This window comes from Caenorhabditis elegans, chromosome IV (assembly GCF_000002985.6).
Source record: "Caenorhabditis elegans chromosome IV".
In the NCBI taxonomy this organism is placed as follows: domain Eukaryota; kingdom Metazoa; phylum Nematoda; class Chromadorea; order Rhabditida; family Rhabditidae; genus Caenorhabditis; species Caenorhabditis elegans.
Window position 1 is genome coordinate 1,328,295 of NC_003282.8, and position 17,158 is coordinate 1,345,452.

A 17,158-nucleotide genomic window follows, 5' to 3' on the forward strand; every position below is an offset into this window, starting at 1 on the left:
TTTTGAAATTTCCGGTTATTTTTTGCTGGAAATTGTAGGTTTTCAATGGAAAGAATTCAATTTGAAGTGAATTTCACAAAGAATTCGAAAACATGGAAAATACACAAATTCCGGAAATTTTCTGGGTCTCGAGTGTAAAACTTCAAAAATTTGAATTTCCAGGTTAATTTCGCTGATAAAGACAACTTTTCTGGTGAGAAACTCGCGACTTAGGATGAAAATTGTGGTAAATATTCAACAATTTTGGAATTTTTTGGGTCTCGAGTGGAAAATACAAAAATAATTAGATTTTTCGATTATTTTATTCTAAACATTGTGTTATAATCGTTTAAACAAACCATTTGCTTAATTTTAACGACAATTTTCGTTAAAAATATCTAAATTAAGCTTGAAAACATTTTTTTTTAACAGAAAAAACATTTGCGCGTCAATTAAAGTGTATTGTATGCAATGCGTACTTTTTCGCTTACCGTAGTTAGCACATATTTAAATAGACATTCAATTTGAATTATTCGTGAAATTCATTTGTTTGGTATAATCTATCTGATTTCAAATCTTGCTTAAACTTTCGGATTCGGCTGAAAATCCCCCGAAAATCCCCTGAAAATCGGTTAAAACCAAAACAATGCAAGTGCGCTCCATCGCACCACCGAGAGAGCACGCATTCCGTGGAGTGCGCGAGATGACGAGAGAGACGGAACCGGTTTCTTTGTTCGTTTTTGCCGATTTTGCGCCGTTTTTCATGAATTTTCCAGTTTTTTTCGCTGAAAATCAGCTAATTTATCGATTTTCTCACCATTTTTACCCTAAAAATCTTGAAAATCCACCTAAAAAGCACAGAAAACCTGGAATCTTGAAAATTTTCAGAATGGAGCCGGATATTGAGCCATGGGACCGGTTTCGCGACTGGCTTCACTGCATTTGTGTGGTCACGTTTGATTTGGAGCTTGGACAGGCGTTGGAAGTGAGGATTTGCAGAAAAACTGAAAAAAAAATGCAGAAAAATCAAAAAATCCCGGATTTTCTGACTTTTCGCTGCGAGACCCGGAAATTTTCGCATTTTTTAAAATGATTAATGTGATTATACTCAAATCAAAGCTCTCGACGAGCTGAGCACGATTTTGACAAAAAAAAAATCTGGTTTTTTCAGGTAATCTACCCAGGAGACGCAATTCTATCGAACACTGAAAAAATCAATATCTGCTATTTGGCATTTCCAGACTCGAATTCCAGTAATGCACGAGACACAAATTTTCATTTCAGGATACGCAGGTGATTTTTTGAGATTAAAAATTTCGGAAAAAAATATTTTTTTTTCAAATTTTGAGAAAAAATTTTTTTGGCTGAAATCTGAAAATTTGCGAGTGATTTCCGTGTTCAGCTCACCGAGAGCTTTGATTTAAGTATAATTATGACCTACTTTGCTGAATTTTGAAGAAAATTGGGTTTTCGTGGCGGGACCCAACTTTTTTCAAATTTCAGCAAACTAGGTCATGTTTATACTCATTTTGAAGCTTTAAGTGAGCTGAATTCAATGCAAATACTCAAAATTAAAAATTTTCAGAGCAATCAGTGACGTCAGAGACTGCCAAAAGTCGTTTGTCGACAAATCTCCGACGTCTCTACCCTTTGATACACACTATTTATACGGTTTTGTGCATTTTCGGCAATGCAAAGACCCGACAATTCATCGAGGATATTATCAGAAGGTTCATAACCGGAACGCAATAAAATTGGCGAAAATTTGAGTGAAAATTCGAGTTTTTCCCCGCTAAAATTCACTTTTTTCCGGAAAAATGGAACAATTTTTAGTATTTTCCCCTTTTTTTTGGAAAAAACGGAATTTTTTAAATGTTCGTCTTTTGCCAAAAAAAGGGTAAAACTATGGATTGTCGGCTTTTTTTCCAGAAAAATGGAAAATTTTAGGCTTTTCAATTTTTTAAAAAGGAAATTCGACAAATTGTCACAATTTTATGACCTTTCCCAGAAAAATTGGAATTATTAAGCTTTTAAGACGTTTTTTTCAGTTTTACTGGCATTTTCTTATTAATCTAGATGAGAGCTTCAATTTAAGTATAAATATGGCGTATTTTACGCAAATTTTAAACAAAATTGGGTCTCGTCACAAAATTCTACAGTAACCCACAGGTTTTCGTGGTGGGACCCAATTTTTTCAGACTTTGCGCAAAGTAGGTCAAAGTTATACGGTAACTCGAAAACAATATTGTCTGTGACTTGTGTGTTTTTCTATCCGAATTGATGGTTTGAATAGTGGTATTCTCGGCTGAAATATGCAATAAATACCGTTTTCCAACCAACAATTCGGTGCAATAGAGCACATTTGTCACCGGGGATGCGGAAGCTATGCCCAAATTTTCATTTAGCGCGGAAATTTGGCTGTTTTCGGGTGTAAAGTAGAAAATTTGGAAATTTCGACATTAAAATTTATTATAAAATTTGAAAAAAAAACCCATAAAAACCCTTTTTTCTGACAATTTTCTGTTTTTTTTAAATCCCAGTTTCCGAGGAAAGCTATAAATTTGGGTACGGTAACTCGGAATTTATGATGTTTTTTTTTTAAGCTGTAAAAACTGAAAAATTCTGCTCAATTTCCAATTTTTTGTTGAAAACCTAGTGGTTTCTTGGATTGTTCTAATTTTTAATCAAAATCCTGCTGAAAATTAGAATTTTTAGCTTTTCCGCTTGTTTTTCGGAATTTTTTGTGGCTTTTTCCAGGTAAAAAATCCGTTTTTTACGGAAAAAACGGCAAATTTTTGAATTTTTCGATGTTTTTCCCATGAAAATCAAAAAATTTGTATTTTTTGTTTTTTTTATAGGAAATTCGAATAGTTTTTTTTTTCGTGGCGAGACCCAACTTTTTCAGACTTTGCGCAAAGTAGGTCAAAATTGAACGGCAACTGAACTGAATTTCCCTATATATTGTCTGTGACTTGTGTGTTTCTCTATCCGAATTGATGGTTTGAATAGTGGTATTCTCGGCTGAAATATGCAATAAATACCGTATTCCAACCAACAATTTGTGCAATAGAGCACATTTGTCACTAGAGATGCGGAAGCTATGCCCAAATTTTCCATTTCTCAGCCTGAAAACTTGGCTGAAAATCCATTCCTTTTTTTTTTTAGCTAATTTTCTATTTCCAGAGCATCGTCCTAATGTCAGTGCTCCCACTGTTTTCCTTGTTCTACTCAGTTACCGCCCGCATCGCTGAGCATTTTTTTGAAAGTGGAGAAGCAGCAATTGAAGCAGGTAGCCGCCACCTGAAATTGGAAAAAAAAACTAAAATTTTCTGAAATTTTCCAGCCTGCCATCACATTGACACGTGGCAACAGCCGCACGCTGGTCGGACTATTGAGTTACCGTTGCTCGGTACTTTAATCAGTTGCCGCCTACCGGCCGCCTGTGATCTACCATATGAATTCCGGCTTGATGGACATGTTGAGGTAGCTAAAATTGGAAAAAATTGGAAAAAAAAAACTCGAAAAATTGAACATTTTTGGTCTGAAAAAATGTCCGGAATCTATCAGAAAATTGAAATAAATAGAGAATTGTGAAATTTTTAGCCGAAAAATTCTTATTTCTAGATATTTTTTGAAGAATATTCCAATGATGTTCCAGAATCTTTGAATTTTTTTTTAAATTTAAGAAAATCACAAAAATTTCAGAATTTTAATTCTATAAGTTTTCGAAAAAGAAAATTTCTTCAAAAAATCAGAAAATATGCTGAAAATTAACGAAAAATTGGAGATAATTTATTACAAAAATTTTCAGAAATTAAAAAAACAAAACTGAAAAATCTAAAATATTATCCAAAAAGAAGTGTATTATAAATTCACTAAAAATCTCAAAAAATCCAAAATTTATCAGAAAATTTAGAGAAATTCACTAGAAATTGCGTAAATTTCTGAAAATTCGAAATATTATCAAAATTTGGACAAAAAAATCGCAAAAACCCCCAAAACTATCGGGCAATTGTGAAAATTTCAGAAAAAAAACTCAAAAATTTAAGAGCTTTAATTCTAGAAATTTTCGAAAAATTCCAAAAAAATCACAAAATTTTTCAAAAAATTAAAAAAAAAATTTGAAATCTCGAGAAATCCAAAATTTTTCAGAAAATTTTCAAAAATTTTTTGAAAAAATTTGAGAAAATCCTTCAAAAACCTATAATTTTATTAGTTTCCTAAACTTTTTTCAAAAAGTCTTTAAAAATCCCCATATTTTTTGTTGTTGTAAAACACCGAAAATTCTAGAAGTTTTTTGCAAAAAAAATCAGACAAAAGCTCAAAATTAACGAAAATTTTAGAAAATCTTTGAAAATTCCAGAAATGTTTAGAGTTTTCTAAAATTATTTCGAAAAATCTCAGAAATTCTCTAAAAAAATCCACAATATCGAAAATCGAAAAATCTTCAGCAAAATTTTTGTAGTGTAATGTGTCAAAAATTTTCAAAACTCGTATTAAAATACAAAAAAAAAATCGATTTTCCCACAATTTTTCCCTCCAAAACCACTCAAATTTTTGCTACTATTTCAGCTATCAGACGATGATTCTCAACGCCTTGTCCGTCCAGATTTCACTACATCAATTGTACAGCACGTCCATCATTTGCCACTGCTCTGGGAGCTTGTACTGCTCGGCGAGCCCCTTCTCATCGTTGCTCCGACGCCATCCATCACTTCTGCTTTAGTTCAGTCAATCGTTGGATTACTGTCACCTCTGAGGATTGTCAACGATTTTCGACCGTATTTTACGATTCATGATTCGGAATTTCGAGAATATTCGTCGAAAAGTCGATCGCCGTTAGTTTTTATGCTGAAAATCCTTTTTTGATTTTTTCTTCAAAAATCAGCGAAAACTCGGCTTGTGCCATTTCTCAAATTTTTAGGCCAAAGGATTTATTAAAATCTGAATATTTCGACAAAAATATTGAAAAATAAAATTTTCCAGAGAGGAATGCCATAAATTTGGGTACGGTAACTCGGCAACTGGGCAATTTTCGAATTTTTCAGTTTTTATTTTTAAAAAGCTGTAAAAACTGGAAAATTCGAGTTTCAATCGGCCCCCCGGCCCAAGCAGTTACCGATTGAGCCAGGGAGGATGAGGAAATCCTAGGTCCTCGGTGACTGCGACAAAAATGTTGTTTGTTTTTTCTGGACCTTTTTTTTCCTTTTTTTTTTTGGGATGAAAAAATTCGCAAAAAGTTTTCCCGTGGTGGAGAGTTGAACTCATTTTTTGTGCTAAAAATCCGGATTTTTTCATTCAAAAATCAGCGAAAACCCAGCTTGTGTCATTTTTCCAATTTTTACGCCAAAAGATTTGTTCAAAACTGAAAATTTCGACAAAAATATTGGACAATTTGATTTTATAGATTCCGTAACTCGGTAATTGCAAAAACTGTCGAATTTTCCAGTTTTTTACATAAAAAAAATGTAAAAAGTGAAAAACTTTGGCCAAATTTCCAATTTTTTGGTGAAACCCAAAAATTAACATAGCTTTTGATATAATTTTCTCAAAATCCTGCTGAAATTTTGAATTTTTAGCTTTTCCGCTTGATTTTCGGACTTTTTTCAGAAAAAAATTGAAAAACTTATGGGCTTTTCCGATTTTTCACGACGGTAAACGGCAAATACGGTTTTAAGAGTTTTTTTTTGGAAAAAAAAACGAAAGTATCAAGAATTTGAGCATAAAAATGACGTAGTTTGCGCAAATTTGTTTTTGGGTCTTGTCACAAAAACCCACAGTAACCCACAGGTTTTCGTGGCGAGACCCGAATTCAGACTTTGCGCAAAGTAGGACAAAATAATACGGCAACTGAACTAAATTTCCCTGTATATTTTCTGTGACTTGTGTGTTTCTCTATCCGAATTGATGGTTTGAATAGTGGTATTCTCGGCTGAAATATGCAATAAATACCGTATTCCAACCAACAATTTGTGCAATAGAGCACATTTGTCACCGGAGATGCGGAAGCTATGCCCAAATTTTCAATTTTTGCTGAACATTTCATTAAAAATCACTTTTTTGCAGACCCCGTGTGATTCTTGGCGTAACGAATCCGTTCTTCATCAAAGCCCTGGACCATTGGCCGCATATACTTAAAGTCGCAGAGCAAGGAGCTGAAATTGGTGGAGACGATATGAAGAAGCCGAAGTAATTATTGGAAAATTTTGGAAAAACTCAAAAAAAAAGTTCTAGAAAATTTTGGAATTTTTAGAAATTTTTTGGATTAAAAAAATTAAATTATAAGATTTCTAAAAATTCCAAAAATAATTTTAAAATTTTCCAGGAAATTTTAGATAAAATTCCTAGGAGTTGTCAGAAAATCCCAGAATTCTTTTTTTTTTAATTCCCAGAAATTACAAAAAATCTCAGAAAATTCCCAAAAAAAAAAAGAAAAATTGCAGAAAACATCAAAATTGAGAAAAATTACAAAAAAAAAATTCAGAAAAAACACAGAAAATTCCAAAAAATCTGGACAATTTTTCAAAAAAATCCCAAAAATTTCTTAAAACTCCCAGGAAATTCTCTTAAAATATCCAAGAAAATTCTCAGAATTTCAAAAAAAAAATCTCTGAAAATTCCAAAAAATCTGTAAATTTTAAGAAAAACTGATAAATTTCAGACTCCAAAAAATCTTATAAAAATCTCAGAAAATTCAAAAAAATGCCAGAAAATTCCCAAGAAAAATTTTTAAAGTTAAAAAAAATTGCAAAAAATATCAGAAATTCAAAAAAAAACCCCAGGCAATGCCACAAAATATCTGAAGTTTTGTAAAAAATCCCATAAATTCCCAGTCAATTCCAAAAAATATTGAAAATTTCAGAATATCTCAGAAAATTCTAAAAATTCCAACAAAAAAAAAAACAAATTTCCAGAAAAACGTGGTCATCCTCCCGAACTCTGGACACCCCAGCCGGCCTATACACTCAATACAAGCCATTTCTCTCGAAAGATAAATCCCTCGCAAAGAAATTACTCCGATCCGGAAACTCGTTGGAGGTACAGTACCCCGCTACCTACAGTACCCCTTCCTACTGTACTTAAAACTGAAAATTTGCCAGGTTCAACACAATATTCTACAGCGTCACTTCTTGGAGTTAACCCACAGTTTTATGATTCCAATGGAGAGATATTTGAGCTCACTGATGCCGTTGAAAAAGGAAATGTCACCGTTTAAGGTACGTTTGCCGGAAATATGGAACAATTCTCGAATTTCATCAGTTTTTCGCTGGCAAAAATCTGAAAATGTCCAAGTTTCCCCGCTTTTGCCGAATTTTTTCTACCATGTTGTTAAAAATTCTGAGTTCTCTAGCTTAGGGGTGGCTATAGGTCGACCTAGGTCGACCTGCGACCTGGAGTGGCAGGTCGCATCGCGACCTGCGACCTAGCGACCTGCAGCGCCGAACTAAATGTCTTTCTCCGTATTCTACTTTTACTTGGGTTGTTATAACCCGTATACCTTTCCGCAGAACTCCACAAATCCATCTGTGGTGTTTGATTTTGCAAGGGAGTTGGCTCCTTCGTACAGGTACGTTGGAGGGAGATTGACCGGCGGCGACGGCCCCTTGCATTCCAATCCCTCTGAGCTCCGCAAGCAGCAATTTGCAATTGCAGCACTGAACACCCCTGGCCACCCATCCAAAGACCTAAAAGCAAGAAGACCCCTTGAGAGGACGACCAACAGGCCCAGAGAGCCGCCGTTAGACTATCCGAGCAGCACCACCAATGCCTGGACAAATCCCCGCTCAACGACCAAGGCCATTCAGAAGTCCGAACCTTCATCAAAAACTTCCTAAACAGCAAGCAGCCGAACAACGTACTTGGACGCCCTGCCCCCGCCATAAATGGTGAGGAAAGCTCCTTGCCGCGAGGAACAAGAGTGGAGCTAGCCAGAATCAGATGCGGTCACTCAACCATGGTTCCAAGCTATTTCGCGAGAATCAACAACGACACGGTGCCAGCCTGCAAGAAGTGCGGCGATGTCACAGGGAATGTGGAACACATGCTGAGATGTTCTATCCAACCCCCGCTCACTCCGTCTAAACTGTGGACGGATCCGAAAAAGGTGGCAGAGGCACTGGGCCTCCCCACCAGAACTTTCGATCCAGGCGGATCTCAATGATCCAAGGACCTCCACGGATCCACCGTGGTGCTTTGCACCACTACTACTTGCACCACTATTACCCGTATAACTTTAAAAATACATCAGATGAATACTTGTGTATTACATGTCCTCATATTCATGATGATTTTTCACACGTAACTTAAAAACTACATCAGACAGCAAATGTAATCTACTAACAAATTTTTACCAATTACTTATTTTACACTTTTTCAATGTATTATCCATAAGGCACTTTGACAAAAAAAACGACAGCGGATTTGTTGCTGACGAGAACTTTTCAAAAAACGTTTTTCTTGTTTTCAAAAACAAAAAGTTTCAATGCAAAAATTATTTTCACAAACTTTGATACATACATATAATCATTTTTTTTTTAAATATGACGTGCATGTTGACACTCCAATCCGAGAGGTAGCCAGAACCTCGGAGTGACAAAAAAGACGACGGACGGAACGAGAGGAGGGATGAGCGGTGTGAATATAACAGAACAATTAGTACGAATAAAAACCTGTTTATTGATCAGGAAAAACTTAGAGAATGTGCTGCAGGGCAGCCAGGAGTCGAATAATAATTAATTAGAAGGAGTACGGCATCACACGATGGGAGAATCGGAGGAGAGTGGCGATAATTGCATCATCAAATTTAGGCCAATACTTAATGTGAGCAATGGCTAAAGAGAGCGCGCTACGACACTCCGTTGTTGTCCGTAGAGCGCGCCTGCATTGCTTGGCGGTAATTCAAATAATAATTGTTTATTAAATGATTATTAGAGCGAATGTTCTTGGAAGAATACGGAAGATATTGTTAGTATTCGGCGGCGGATGTTCATTGTGGGATCGTGGGTGATTCTGACCAATTAATTAACTATACATCCGCAAAGTTGAGATGCGCCGGCTCTCCGGAGCCCAAGTCACAACATAGGTCGCTTAGCGACCTGCGACCTAGCGACCTGCAGCGCCGAACTAAATGTCTTTCTCCGTATTGATTTACTTGGGTTGTTAAAACCCGTATAACTTTAAAAATACATCAGATAAATACTTGTGTATTACATGTCCTCATATTCATGATGATTTTTCACACGTAACTTAAAAACTACATCAGACAGCAAATGCAATCTACTAACAAATGTTTACCAATCACTTATTTTACACTTTTTTCAATGTCTTATCCATAAGGCACTTTGACAAAAAAAAAAATAGAGCAGACAGCGGATTTGTTGCTGACGAGAACTTTTCAAAAAATGTTTTTCTTGTTTTCAAAAACAAAGTTTCAATGCAAAAATTATTTTCACAAACTTTGATACACACATATAATCTTTTTTTTTAATATGACGTACCCCAGGAAAACATATGCCAAATATTAGACATGAAATAAAACCTATTTTTCAAGTCATACGGGTTTCAACAACTCAAGTAAATCAAATCCGAGAAAGAAATTTAGTTCGGCGCTGCAGACCGTAGACCGACTGCAGACCAGTTTTTTACATTAAAAAGCTGGGAAAAACTGGGAAATTGGAAAATTGCCGGAATCTTAAAATTTCCGGATTTTCTTGGATTTTGCAAATTTTTTTCACAATTTCGAATTCAAAGCTTTTCCGCTTGTTTTTCTGAAATTTTTTTTTGGTTTTTTCCATCCCAGTTGGCGAGGAATGCTATAAATTTTAATACGGCAACTCGGCAACTGAACTGAATTTCCCTATATATTGTCTGTGACTTGTGTGTTTCTCTATCCGAATTGATGGTTTGAATAGTGGTATTCTCGGCTGAAACATGCAATAAATACCGTATTCCAACCAACAATTCGGTGCAATAGAGCACATTTGTCACTGGAGATGCGGAAGCTATGCCCATATTTTCAATTTTTTTTGGGCTAAAAACTTGGCTGAAAATCCAAATTCAAGCTTTTTTGGCTGAAAATGTCAAATTTTCTATTTTCCTTTATTTCCAGGGAATCCCGAGTACTCGGCCATTTTCAATGGACGACTTTCTGGCGACACTTGAGACGAATGGAGGACCTTCACTGACGTGTGGAACCAAAGGAGACTGGCAAGGTACAATAACCCGTCCAAAGGCGCATAGCGGGTCTCGCCGGGAAAAAATTAAAAATTCTAGTTTTCAGTTGTAAAACAAGCTTTTCGATTGGAATTTCCATTCTTTACGTGCAAAAAAAAAATGTAAATTTGGTTAGAAATTCCAAGATTTTTCGGATTTTCAGCCTAAAAATTCAAAATTTTGAGATTTTTCAGTTTTTTGCACGTAAAACTGTTGAAAGTTGTTTTTTAACGAACAACTCGAATTTTTCGGATTTTCGGCCGATTTTTCACTGAAAACTTGCGTTTTTCATCAAAAATCCTCGATTTTAAACACTTTTAAAATTTAAAAAACAAAAACTTGTAAAATTCCTCTCAATTTTCAGGGCTCTACCGCCGTTTCATAACTTGCTCCAACTTTGGCGGCTGGCTTTCAATGCGATCGCGTGACGTCAATGCTCAACTCAAGACGCATTACGTGGAAGCCCTGTGCTCTGCGGATTTTTGTAAGTTTCTAGATAATTTTAGCCGGTTTTAGGCCAAAATTTCCATATATTTTCAGGCTCCCAAACGCTTGCCACGAAGCATAACGTGGAAATTGTGGATTTGGTGCTTCGAATACGCGAACGAATTATCGAATGCCCGCCGGACACTGAAATCCGCCGAAATTTGGTCCGCCAAGTCGTGAAAATTCTGTCAAACGTGGACGACGACCTCAAGCAGTTGCTCATGTCGAATTGCTCGTTGCGCGAGATTTTGGCTTAATTTTTTGTATTTTTTTGCTCTTTTTTTTGTCAATTTTCCCCTCTAAAATACGTGTCTTGAAGCATAATTTTCTCCCCATCAAGAGCCCGGAAACTAGTTTATCATATCTTTGTGTGCCGTTTGTACTGTAAATAAATTTTAATTTTTTGCTAGCACAAAAAGGTGGCACAAAAATTATGGAATTTTGCAAGAATTCTTATCGGATGCGATAGAGAATTTTTTTAATATTATGGATACGTTTCTGGGTCTAGAAATTCGATTTTGGCCGCGCTAGAGGCGTTTTGGTCTTAAATTCATTTTTTACATGCATATATGACTGCACTTTTCTGCAAAACTTGTTGGTCCAGAAACTTATCCATAATATTTAAAAAAAAGCAGATTTTTTCAAAAATTCAAAAGTATGGGAAAATCATATGGAGTCATTCTTTTTTATTTCATAAAACTGTTCAGCATAGTCAAAAATACCCCAGAATATGCCAAAAAAAGTATACTAGCTTGTACGAAAGTATTTTTTTAAAAATTGATAAAAATATATAAAAGCTGATTTTTTCAAAAATTCAAAAGTATGGGAAAATCATATGGAGTCATTCTTTTTTGCGTACTCATGATTCTGTAACTATAATACACTTTAATTTGTGAAAAGTTGAAAATATTATGTATGTGAGAAACTATACGTCGCCGACTAAAAAAGAAAGGAATGAAATTTGGGATGAGGAAGAAAACTACTTGTTTTTGTTTTGTACCGATTGCGTAATATATTTTCGCGAGTGGTAAACATTGACGCACTGTTCAAGTAATCAGAAGCAAGGTAATTGTTTATTATGTATGACCTCAATTTAAAAAAAAATAAATAAAAATGAATCAAGGAAATCGCTAGACTTATTTTTCAGGTCTATTCAAACTTGATAAGTTAAACGAAAAAATTGTAAAAAAAAATCATTGTATTTTTTAAGTGTGGGGTTCCAATATAGAAGCACTAAGAATATATGCAACGTCAATTTTAAATCAATTTTTGTAAGGATAACACTAGATAAATATTTAAAAAAGGCGAGATAAAACTAGCAACGTGTTGCGAAGGGTTGTTCCACTGCTGTTCAATTGCTAATAGTTAGTTGTGAGAGAGGAAAATGATTGCAAAATCATATGACCGCGGCGGAAAACTGGCAAAACACTGGCAATTTTTTGGGATGAGGAATAAATGAGGAACAAACAATTTATGAAATACTTCAAAGAAAAAACATGAAAACCGATGAACAAGGTGAAGCGACTTTCTCGCACGGCATAATTTTCTGTTGGCGTTCTTATTTTGAAAAAAGGCTAAAAAAGTATTGGTTTGAGAAACATGAAAACTAAATTGATATCTTTTCAAGTTTTTCACTAAAGCGTTTCGAAATTAACGCTGGACGTGCTTTTGCCATGAATTAGATCAGTGTAATACAAACAATTTGGTATCTTACTGATAGAAGTAAAATCAGATTTTATATAGTTCACAGTCAGTGGTGCAGATGCCTTCTCAGCAACTCCAAGTAACATCTCTCCCATCATCAGAGTAAGCATCAAGTTCATAATGATTTTTTTTCAGCATTACATATGGTGTTTCTGTCACACGAAAATGTGGTTTGAGCGGGATACTTGAACATTTCTTTGTAACTGAGCTTTTTAGTCTTTTGTTAACATGCACATTTGTGGCCGGCTCCGAGAAACCAATCTGGATATGAAATTTTTATAGGTGTGAGCAATAAACACGCGTTGTTCGAATATTAAAATGTGCCATATTACATGCTCAAAATTCAGTAAACCACACCCTATGGCCATGCGTATCTAAAGTTAACAACATCAACTTTTAACATTTCTTGTATTTTCAGCTGTCTCTCCTTTTTAACCACGGCGTCACAGGAAAATTCTTGAATTTCCAAAAATATATAATTTCCTTCAAGTTTCCTCTTGGACGTAATTTGAAAAATTCAATAAAAGTGCATTTTCAATATGGAAAAAAGACTTGAAGGGCCTATGCGAGAGGTGAGATATCTTTTAAAATTAAATTTTTGAAACAAAATTGCATGAAGTATTGAAAAAAATATTTAAAACTAAGAATAATTGGCAATTCTTGTCATGGTTTTTTTGTAATTTGACGTCTTTGGCTGAATTTATCATCACAGTTCATTGTCAATTACTTTAAAAAAAAGTCTCTACGAGTACTATTCCACATTCCTTTCAATATACTGGATCTCAAAATTAGTGGCATCAAAATTAAAATTTCAGCTCCTCTTGGATATTTCCGACTCTGAAAAAAATTGGCTTTACTATTCAGTGGTATCATTTTTTGTTGTGTCTACAATTGGTGCAACTATATTGACAATGTCTTTTTTAGTTTTATCAATACTTTTGTGGAGACATTTCAAATCGGTAGGTGATGTTGACAAGCTCAGTTCAACAAACATGAATATACTAACGCTGAAAAAAATCTGAAAATTGACTCGTTGGAAATACAATTCAAACAACTTTTTTTTAACATTTAGATGAGATTCTTCTGGTTTCTAACTCAATTAACAACATCAGCTTTTGTAATTTCTGCTGCAAATTTGTTCATCAACATTCCAGCTGCACTATCTTTATTTTCGAAAGAAGTAACACAATCACGTAAGTATTATTTGCCCACTTTGCAGTTCGATCTTGTGGGCCAGCCTAAATTTATGAACAAAGTGAGATAAACAATACAATTTTTGTTTTTTATAGGAATGTTTTATTTTGTGTCTTATCTAATCGATTTTTGTCATTACTCTATTCTTTTTTCAAATTTGGTAATTGCCGTCCAACGTGCTTTTGTATTTTTTCTCCGGAATTTGACGGATAGGTTCTTCGAGTCGTTAGTTGAAAAAAAAAACTAATTTTAACTTTAAGTTTCTCAAATTATAGAAAAGTTATATATATTTGGATTTCAAGTATCTACATATTTGCTTTTGGTGTGGAATATGCATTAATGTCTTCAAATTGTCAATATCGCTTTGGTGAACTTGCTAGAAAATACCAATTGATTTGTGAAACAACCAATTATGCAAATGTCGTTATCACAATGACAACCCCTACCGAAGTTCAACTTGTGATTATCAAAAAAAAGTAACGTTTATAAGAATGATAATTTCAGATGGAAACTATGCTTCAAATTTTCCTTCCTTTGTCTATACTTATCATATATATTGCCATAACTGTCAAAATAATATATATGAAAGGCAGCACACTGAGCAAAAACGAAACTCTGATATTAAAGCAAGCTATTTTTGTATTTTTAATTTTTCAAGTACGCTTAATTGGTTCAAATCAAATTGGTATTTTCATTTAAAAAATTCAGGCATCGTCTTGTGTGTTTTTATTTGCTCAATCTGTTCAAATTACAAATGTTGGAGCTTTTTTAGTCAAGCGTTTTGTAAATACGGTCAGCAAAACTTATTTTTATTGTATGCCATTTTTAAACTGAATATTTTCAGATGGAAATACTTGCCGGTGCAGCCACACCTTCATTTTTCTTTTTCACATCGAAAGAAATACGGAAACTTGTTTCCACTAGAGTTTCAGCTGTCAGCTCACAAGGACCGTCGAACATACAAGTTAGAGCTGCGAGAACTTTGGAGTGAAACAAACAACATAATATTGACGAACTTCCCCTCGGAAATATTCTGATGAAAGTCGCGTTTTTTTAAATGTTTTCCTTGATTCAATCTGACTTTTTCTGTTTATAAAACTCAATTTTTCTGTGTATAAACTTTATGTACTTACGTACAGAATATCAAAACTCAAACATTAAAAATGCGACTTTAAAAGAGTATTGTTATCAGACGAGTCTTCTTCGAAAGTTTTCAGAAATAGCGACGGTTTAGCTTTTTCAAAAAGGCTTCAAAATATAATTAACTTTCTGTGGCTGTGAATTAGTTAAAGTGAAAGATTTAGTTATTCATCCAAAACAAAAAACGATAAAATGTCTTGATATATTTTGAAACTCTAATCAAAAATTTTGAGGACCACAGTTAAAAAAAAGAGTTTACAGTACGCTCAAAGGAACAAAAATATTTCCAATTCTAACAAAGAAAAAACAGAAAAATATGGATTAAGCTCATCGGGTACTTAAAAATGTTCTTTTAAATTGCGGTTTTCAGTCCTCTGGCATGTTAAAATGCACATTTGTGGATGGCTCCTAGAAACCAATCTGGAAATGAAATTTTTATAGGTGTGAGCATCAAACGCGCATTGTTCAAATCTTCTGCCATTTTCAATGAATTTTGAGAAAACCACGCGCTATAGCCAAATTATTGCGAAGTTGACAGAGTGAATTGCCGCTCTTCTAACAATTTCAGCTGTCCTTCATTTTCAATCCCAGCTTCAGAAGAAAACTCCTTCGCTCTCCAAAAGTGACTAATTTGTTTTAAATTCAGAAGGCAACGTAAAAACGTTCGATATGTCAATTGCAGTAGTTGAAGGCCCAATACGTGAGGTAAAATATCGTTTTTTAATATTGATATGTACATATGGAAAAATTATAAAAAAATTGAATTATCTGTTCATATAAAAACTGCAATTTTTCTGAATAAATTCAAAATTTGAAACGGCCTGGACACATGTAAACACTTTGAAACATTTTTCAGCTTCTTTTGGAAATACCGGACTCTGAAAAACACGGGCTTTACTATTCAGTGGTATCATTATTTGTTGTCTCCACAGTAGTAGCAACAATTCTCACACTGTCTTTTTTAGTTTTATCAATACTTTTATGGAGAAATTTCAAATCGGTAAGTGATTTCTTCAGGTTCAGTTCGATAAACATGAGTTATCTAACACTGAAGAAAATCTGAATATGATACAGTTGAAATTACTAATAATAGTTTTTATTCAACATTTAGATGAGATTCTTTTGGTTTTTGACACAATTAACAACATCAGCTTTTATAATTTCTGCTTCGAATCTATTCATAAACATTCCAGCTGCCCTATCTTTATTTTCAAAAGAAGTAACGCAATCACGTAAGTATTCTTTGGTTTTTGCAATTTAATTGATGTGTTTTTCTAGAGCTATTTTTTTTTCTTATCTTATTGATTTTTGTCATTATTCTATACTTTTTTCGAATTTGGTGATTTCCATTCAACGTGCTTTTGTATTTTTTCTACGTAACTGGACAAACCAATTTTTTGAATCGTTAGTTTTTTTTAATAATTGATTTCAAATATAAAAATTTATAATTCTAGTAAGGCAATATATATTTGGCTTGCAAGTATTTACATATTTGCTTTTGGTGTGGAATATGCATTAATGTCTTCAAATTGTCAATATGGATATGATAAAACTTCTAAAAATTATCAATTAGTCTGTGAAGCAGACAATCGCGGAATCATGAAAACAGTAGCAACGCCAGCTGGAATTCAGTTTGTGATTATTACAAAATCGATACTTAAATTAAATTTGAAAATGATTTCAGGTGGAAACTTTGCTACATATCGTTATTCCTTTGTTTATACTTATCATATATATTGCAATAACCGCAAGAATAATATATATGAAAGGAACAAAAATTTGGATTTCCCGCCAAAATTTTTCTCACTGAAAATTTGAATTTCCCGCCAAAATTTTTTCACTGAAAATTTGAATTTCCCGCCAAAATTTTTTCACTGAAAATTTGAATTTCCCGCCAAAATTTTTTCACTGAAAATTTGAATTTCCCGCCAAAATTTTTTCACTGAAAATTTGAATTTCCCGCCAAAATTTTTTCACTGAAAATTTGAATTTCCCGCCAAAATTTTTTCACTGAAAATTTGAATTTCCCGCCAAAATTTTTTCACTGAAAATTTGAATTTCCCGCCAAAATTTTTTCACTGAAAATTTGAATTTCCCGCCAAAATTTTTTCACTGAAAATTTGAATTTCCCGCCAAAATTTTTTCACTGAAAATTTGAATTTCCCGCCAAAATTTTTTCACTGAAAATTTGAATTTCCCGCCAAAATTTTTTCACTGAAAATTTGAATTTCCCGCCAAAATTTTTTCACTGAAAATTTGAATTTCCCGCCAAAATTTTTTCACTGAAAATTTGAATTTCCCGCCAAAATTTTTTCACTGAAAATTTGAATTTCCCGCCAAAATTTTTTCACTGAAAATTTAAATTTCCCTCCAAAATATTTTTCTCAGAAAATTTGAATTTCCCGCCAAAATATTTTTCACAGAAAATTTAAATTTCCCGCCA

General features: G+C 33.9%; 3 protein-coding genes and 1 pseudogene across 5 annotated transcripts; all 4 read left to right on the plus strand.

Moving 5' to 3' along the window:
• The first annotated feature begins 867 nt into the window (after positions 1-867).
• Positions 868-11,082, plus strand: F53H1.3 (UDENN domain-containing protein). 2 transcript variants are annotated; one of them, NM_067664.8, is made up of 12 exons: positions 868-964; positions 1,151-1,272; positions 1,565-1,709; positions 3,163-3,268; positions 3,323-3,462; positions 4,552-4,817; positions 6,046-6,168; positions 6,894-7,017; positions 7,080-7,196; positions 10,088-10,190; positions 10,556-10,675; positions 10,732-11,082. In NM_067664.8, the coding sequence occupies exons 1-12, from the start codon at positions 869-871 to the stop codon at positions 10,932-10,934; spliced, it is 1,665 nt and encodes a 554-aa protein (NP_500065.2). In that variant the 5' UTR covers position 868; the 3' UTR covers positions 10,935-11,082. The 2 variants fall into 2 exon arrangements, with proteins under 2 accessions (NP_500065.2, NP_001380144.1); NM_001392256.1 differs by lacking the exons at positions 868-964; positions 1,151-1,272; positions 1,565-1,709; ... (4 more) ...; positions 6,894-7,017; positions 7,080-7,196 and having other exon boundaries at positions 10,010-10,190; positions 10,732-11,081.
• Positions 7,602-8,140, plus strand: F53H1.2 (annotated as a pseudogene). The gene is given in 2 exon segments: positions 7,602-7,790; positions 7,796-8,140. Coding segments are annotated over 2 exon segments (534 nt in total).
• Positions 11,083-12,793: 1,711 nt separating the features above from the next.
• Positions 12,794-14,707, plus strand: F58F6.6 (G_PROTEIN_RECEP_F1_2 domain-containing protein). Its single transcript, NM_067666.2, has 8 exons — positions 12,794-12,953; positions 13,197-13,340; positions 13,454-13,574; positions 13,671-13,800; positions 13,851-14,034; positions 14,080-14,232; positions 14,284-14,367; positions 14,420-14,707. The coding sequence occupies exons 1-8, from the start codon at positions 12,921-12,923 to the stop codon at positions 14,564-14,566; spliced, it is 996 nt and encodes a 331-aa protein (NP_500067.1). The 5' UTR covers positions 12,794-12,920; the 3' UTR covers positions 14,567-14,707.
• A 677-nt stretch (positions 14,708-15,384) lies between these two features.
• F58F6.5 (G_PROTEIN_RECEP_F1_2 domain-containing protein) lies at positions 15,385-16,504 on the plus strand (the record flags this gene model as incomplete). The annotated part of the gene is made up of 6 exons (NM_067667.4): positions 15,385-15,420; positions 15,572-15,715; positions 15,827-15,947; positions 15,994-16,119; positions 16,170-16,350; positions 16,400-16,504. The coding sequence occupies 4 exons, from the start codon at positions 15,385-15,387 to the stop codon at positions 16,056-16,058; spliced, it is 366 nt and encodes a 121-aa protein (NP_500068.3). The 3' UTR covers positions 16,059-16,119; positions 16,170-16,350; positions 16,400-16,504.
• Positions 16,505-17,158: the final 654 nt, after the last annotated feature.

Bases quoted from the DNA above. Each gene is read 5' to 3' on its own strand.
- F53H1.3 (NM_067664.8), top strand. From the start codon at position 869: ATGGAGCCGGATATTGAGCCATGGGACCGGTTTCGCGACTGGCTTCAC. The intron at 7,197-10,087 runs GTACGTTTGCCG...CTTTATTTCCAG, and splicing joins AGGAAATGTCACCGTTTAAG to GGAATCCCGAGTACTCGGCC. The intron at 10,191-10,555 runs GTACAATAACCC...CTCAATTTTCAG, and splicing joins AACCAAAGGAGACTGGCAAG to GGCTCTACCGCCGTTTCATA.
- F58F6.6 (NM_067666.2), top strand. From the start codon at position 12,921: ATGGAAAAAAGACTTGAAGGGCCTATGCGAGAG. The intron at 12,954-13,196 runs GTGAGATATCTT...TTAAAATTTCAG, and splicing joins TTGAAGGGCCTATGCGAGAG to CTCCTCTTGGATATTTCCGA. The intron at 13,341-13,453 runs GTAGGTGATGTT...TTTAACATTTAG, and splicing joins TGTGGAGACATTTCAAATCG to ATGAGATTCTTCTGGTTTCT.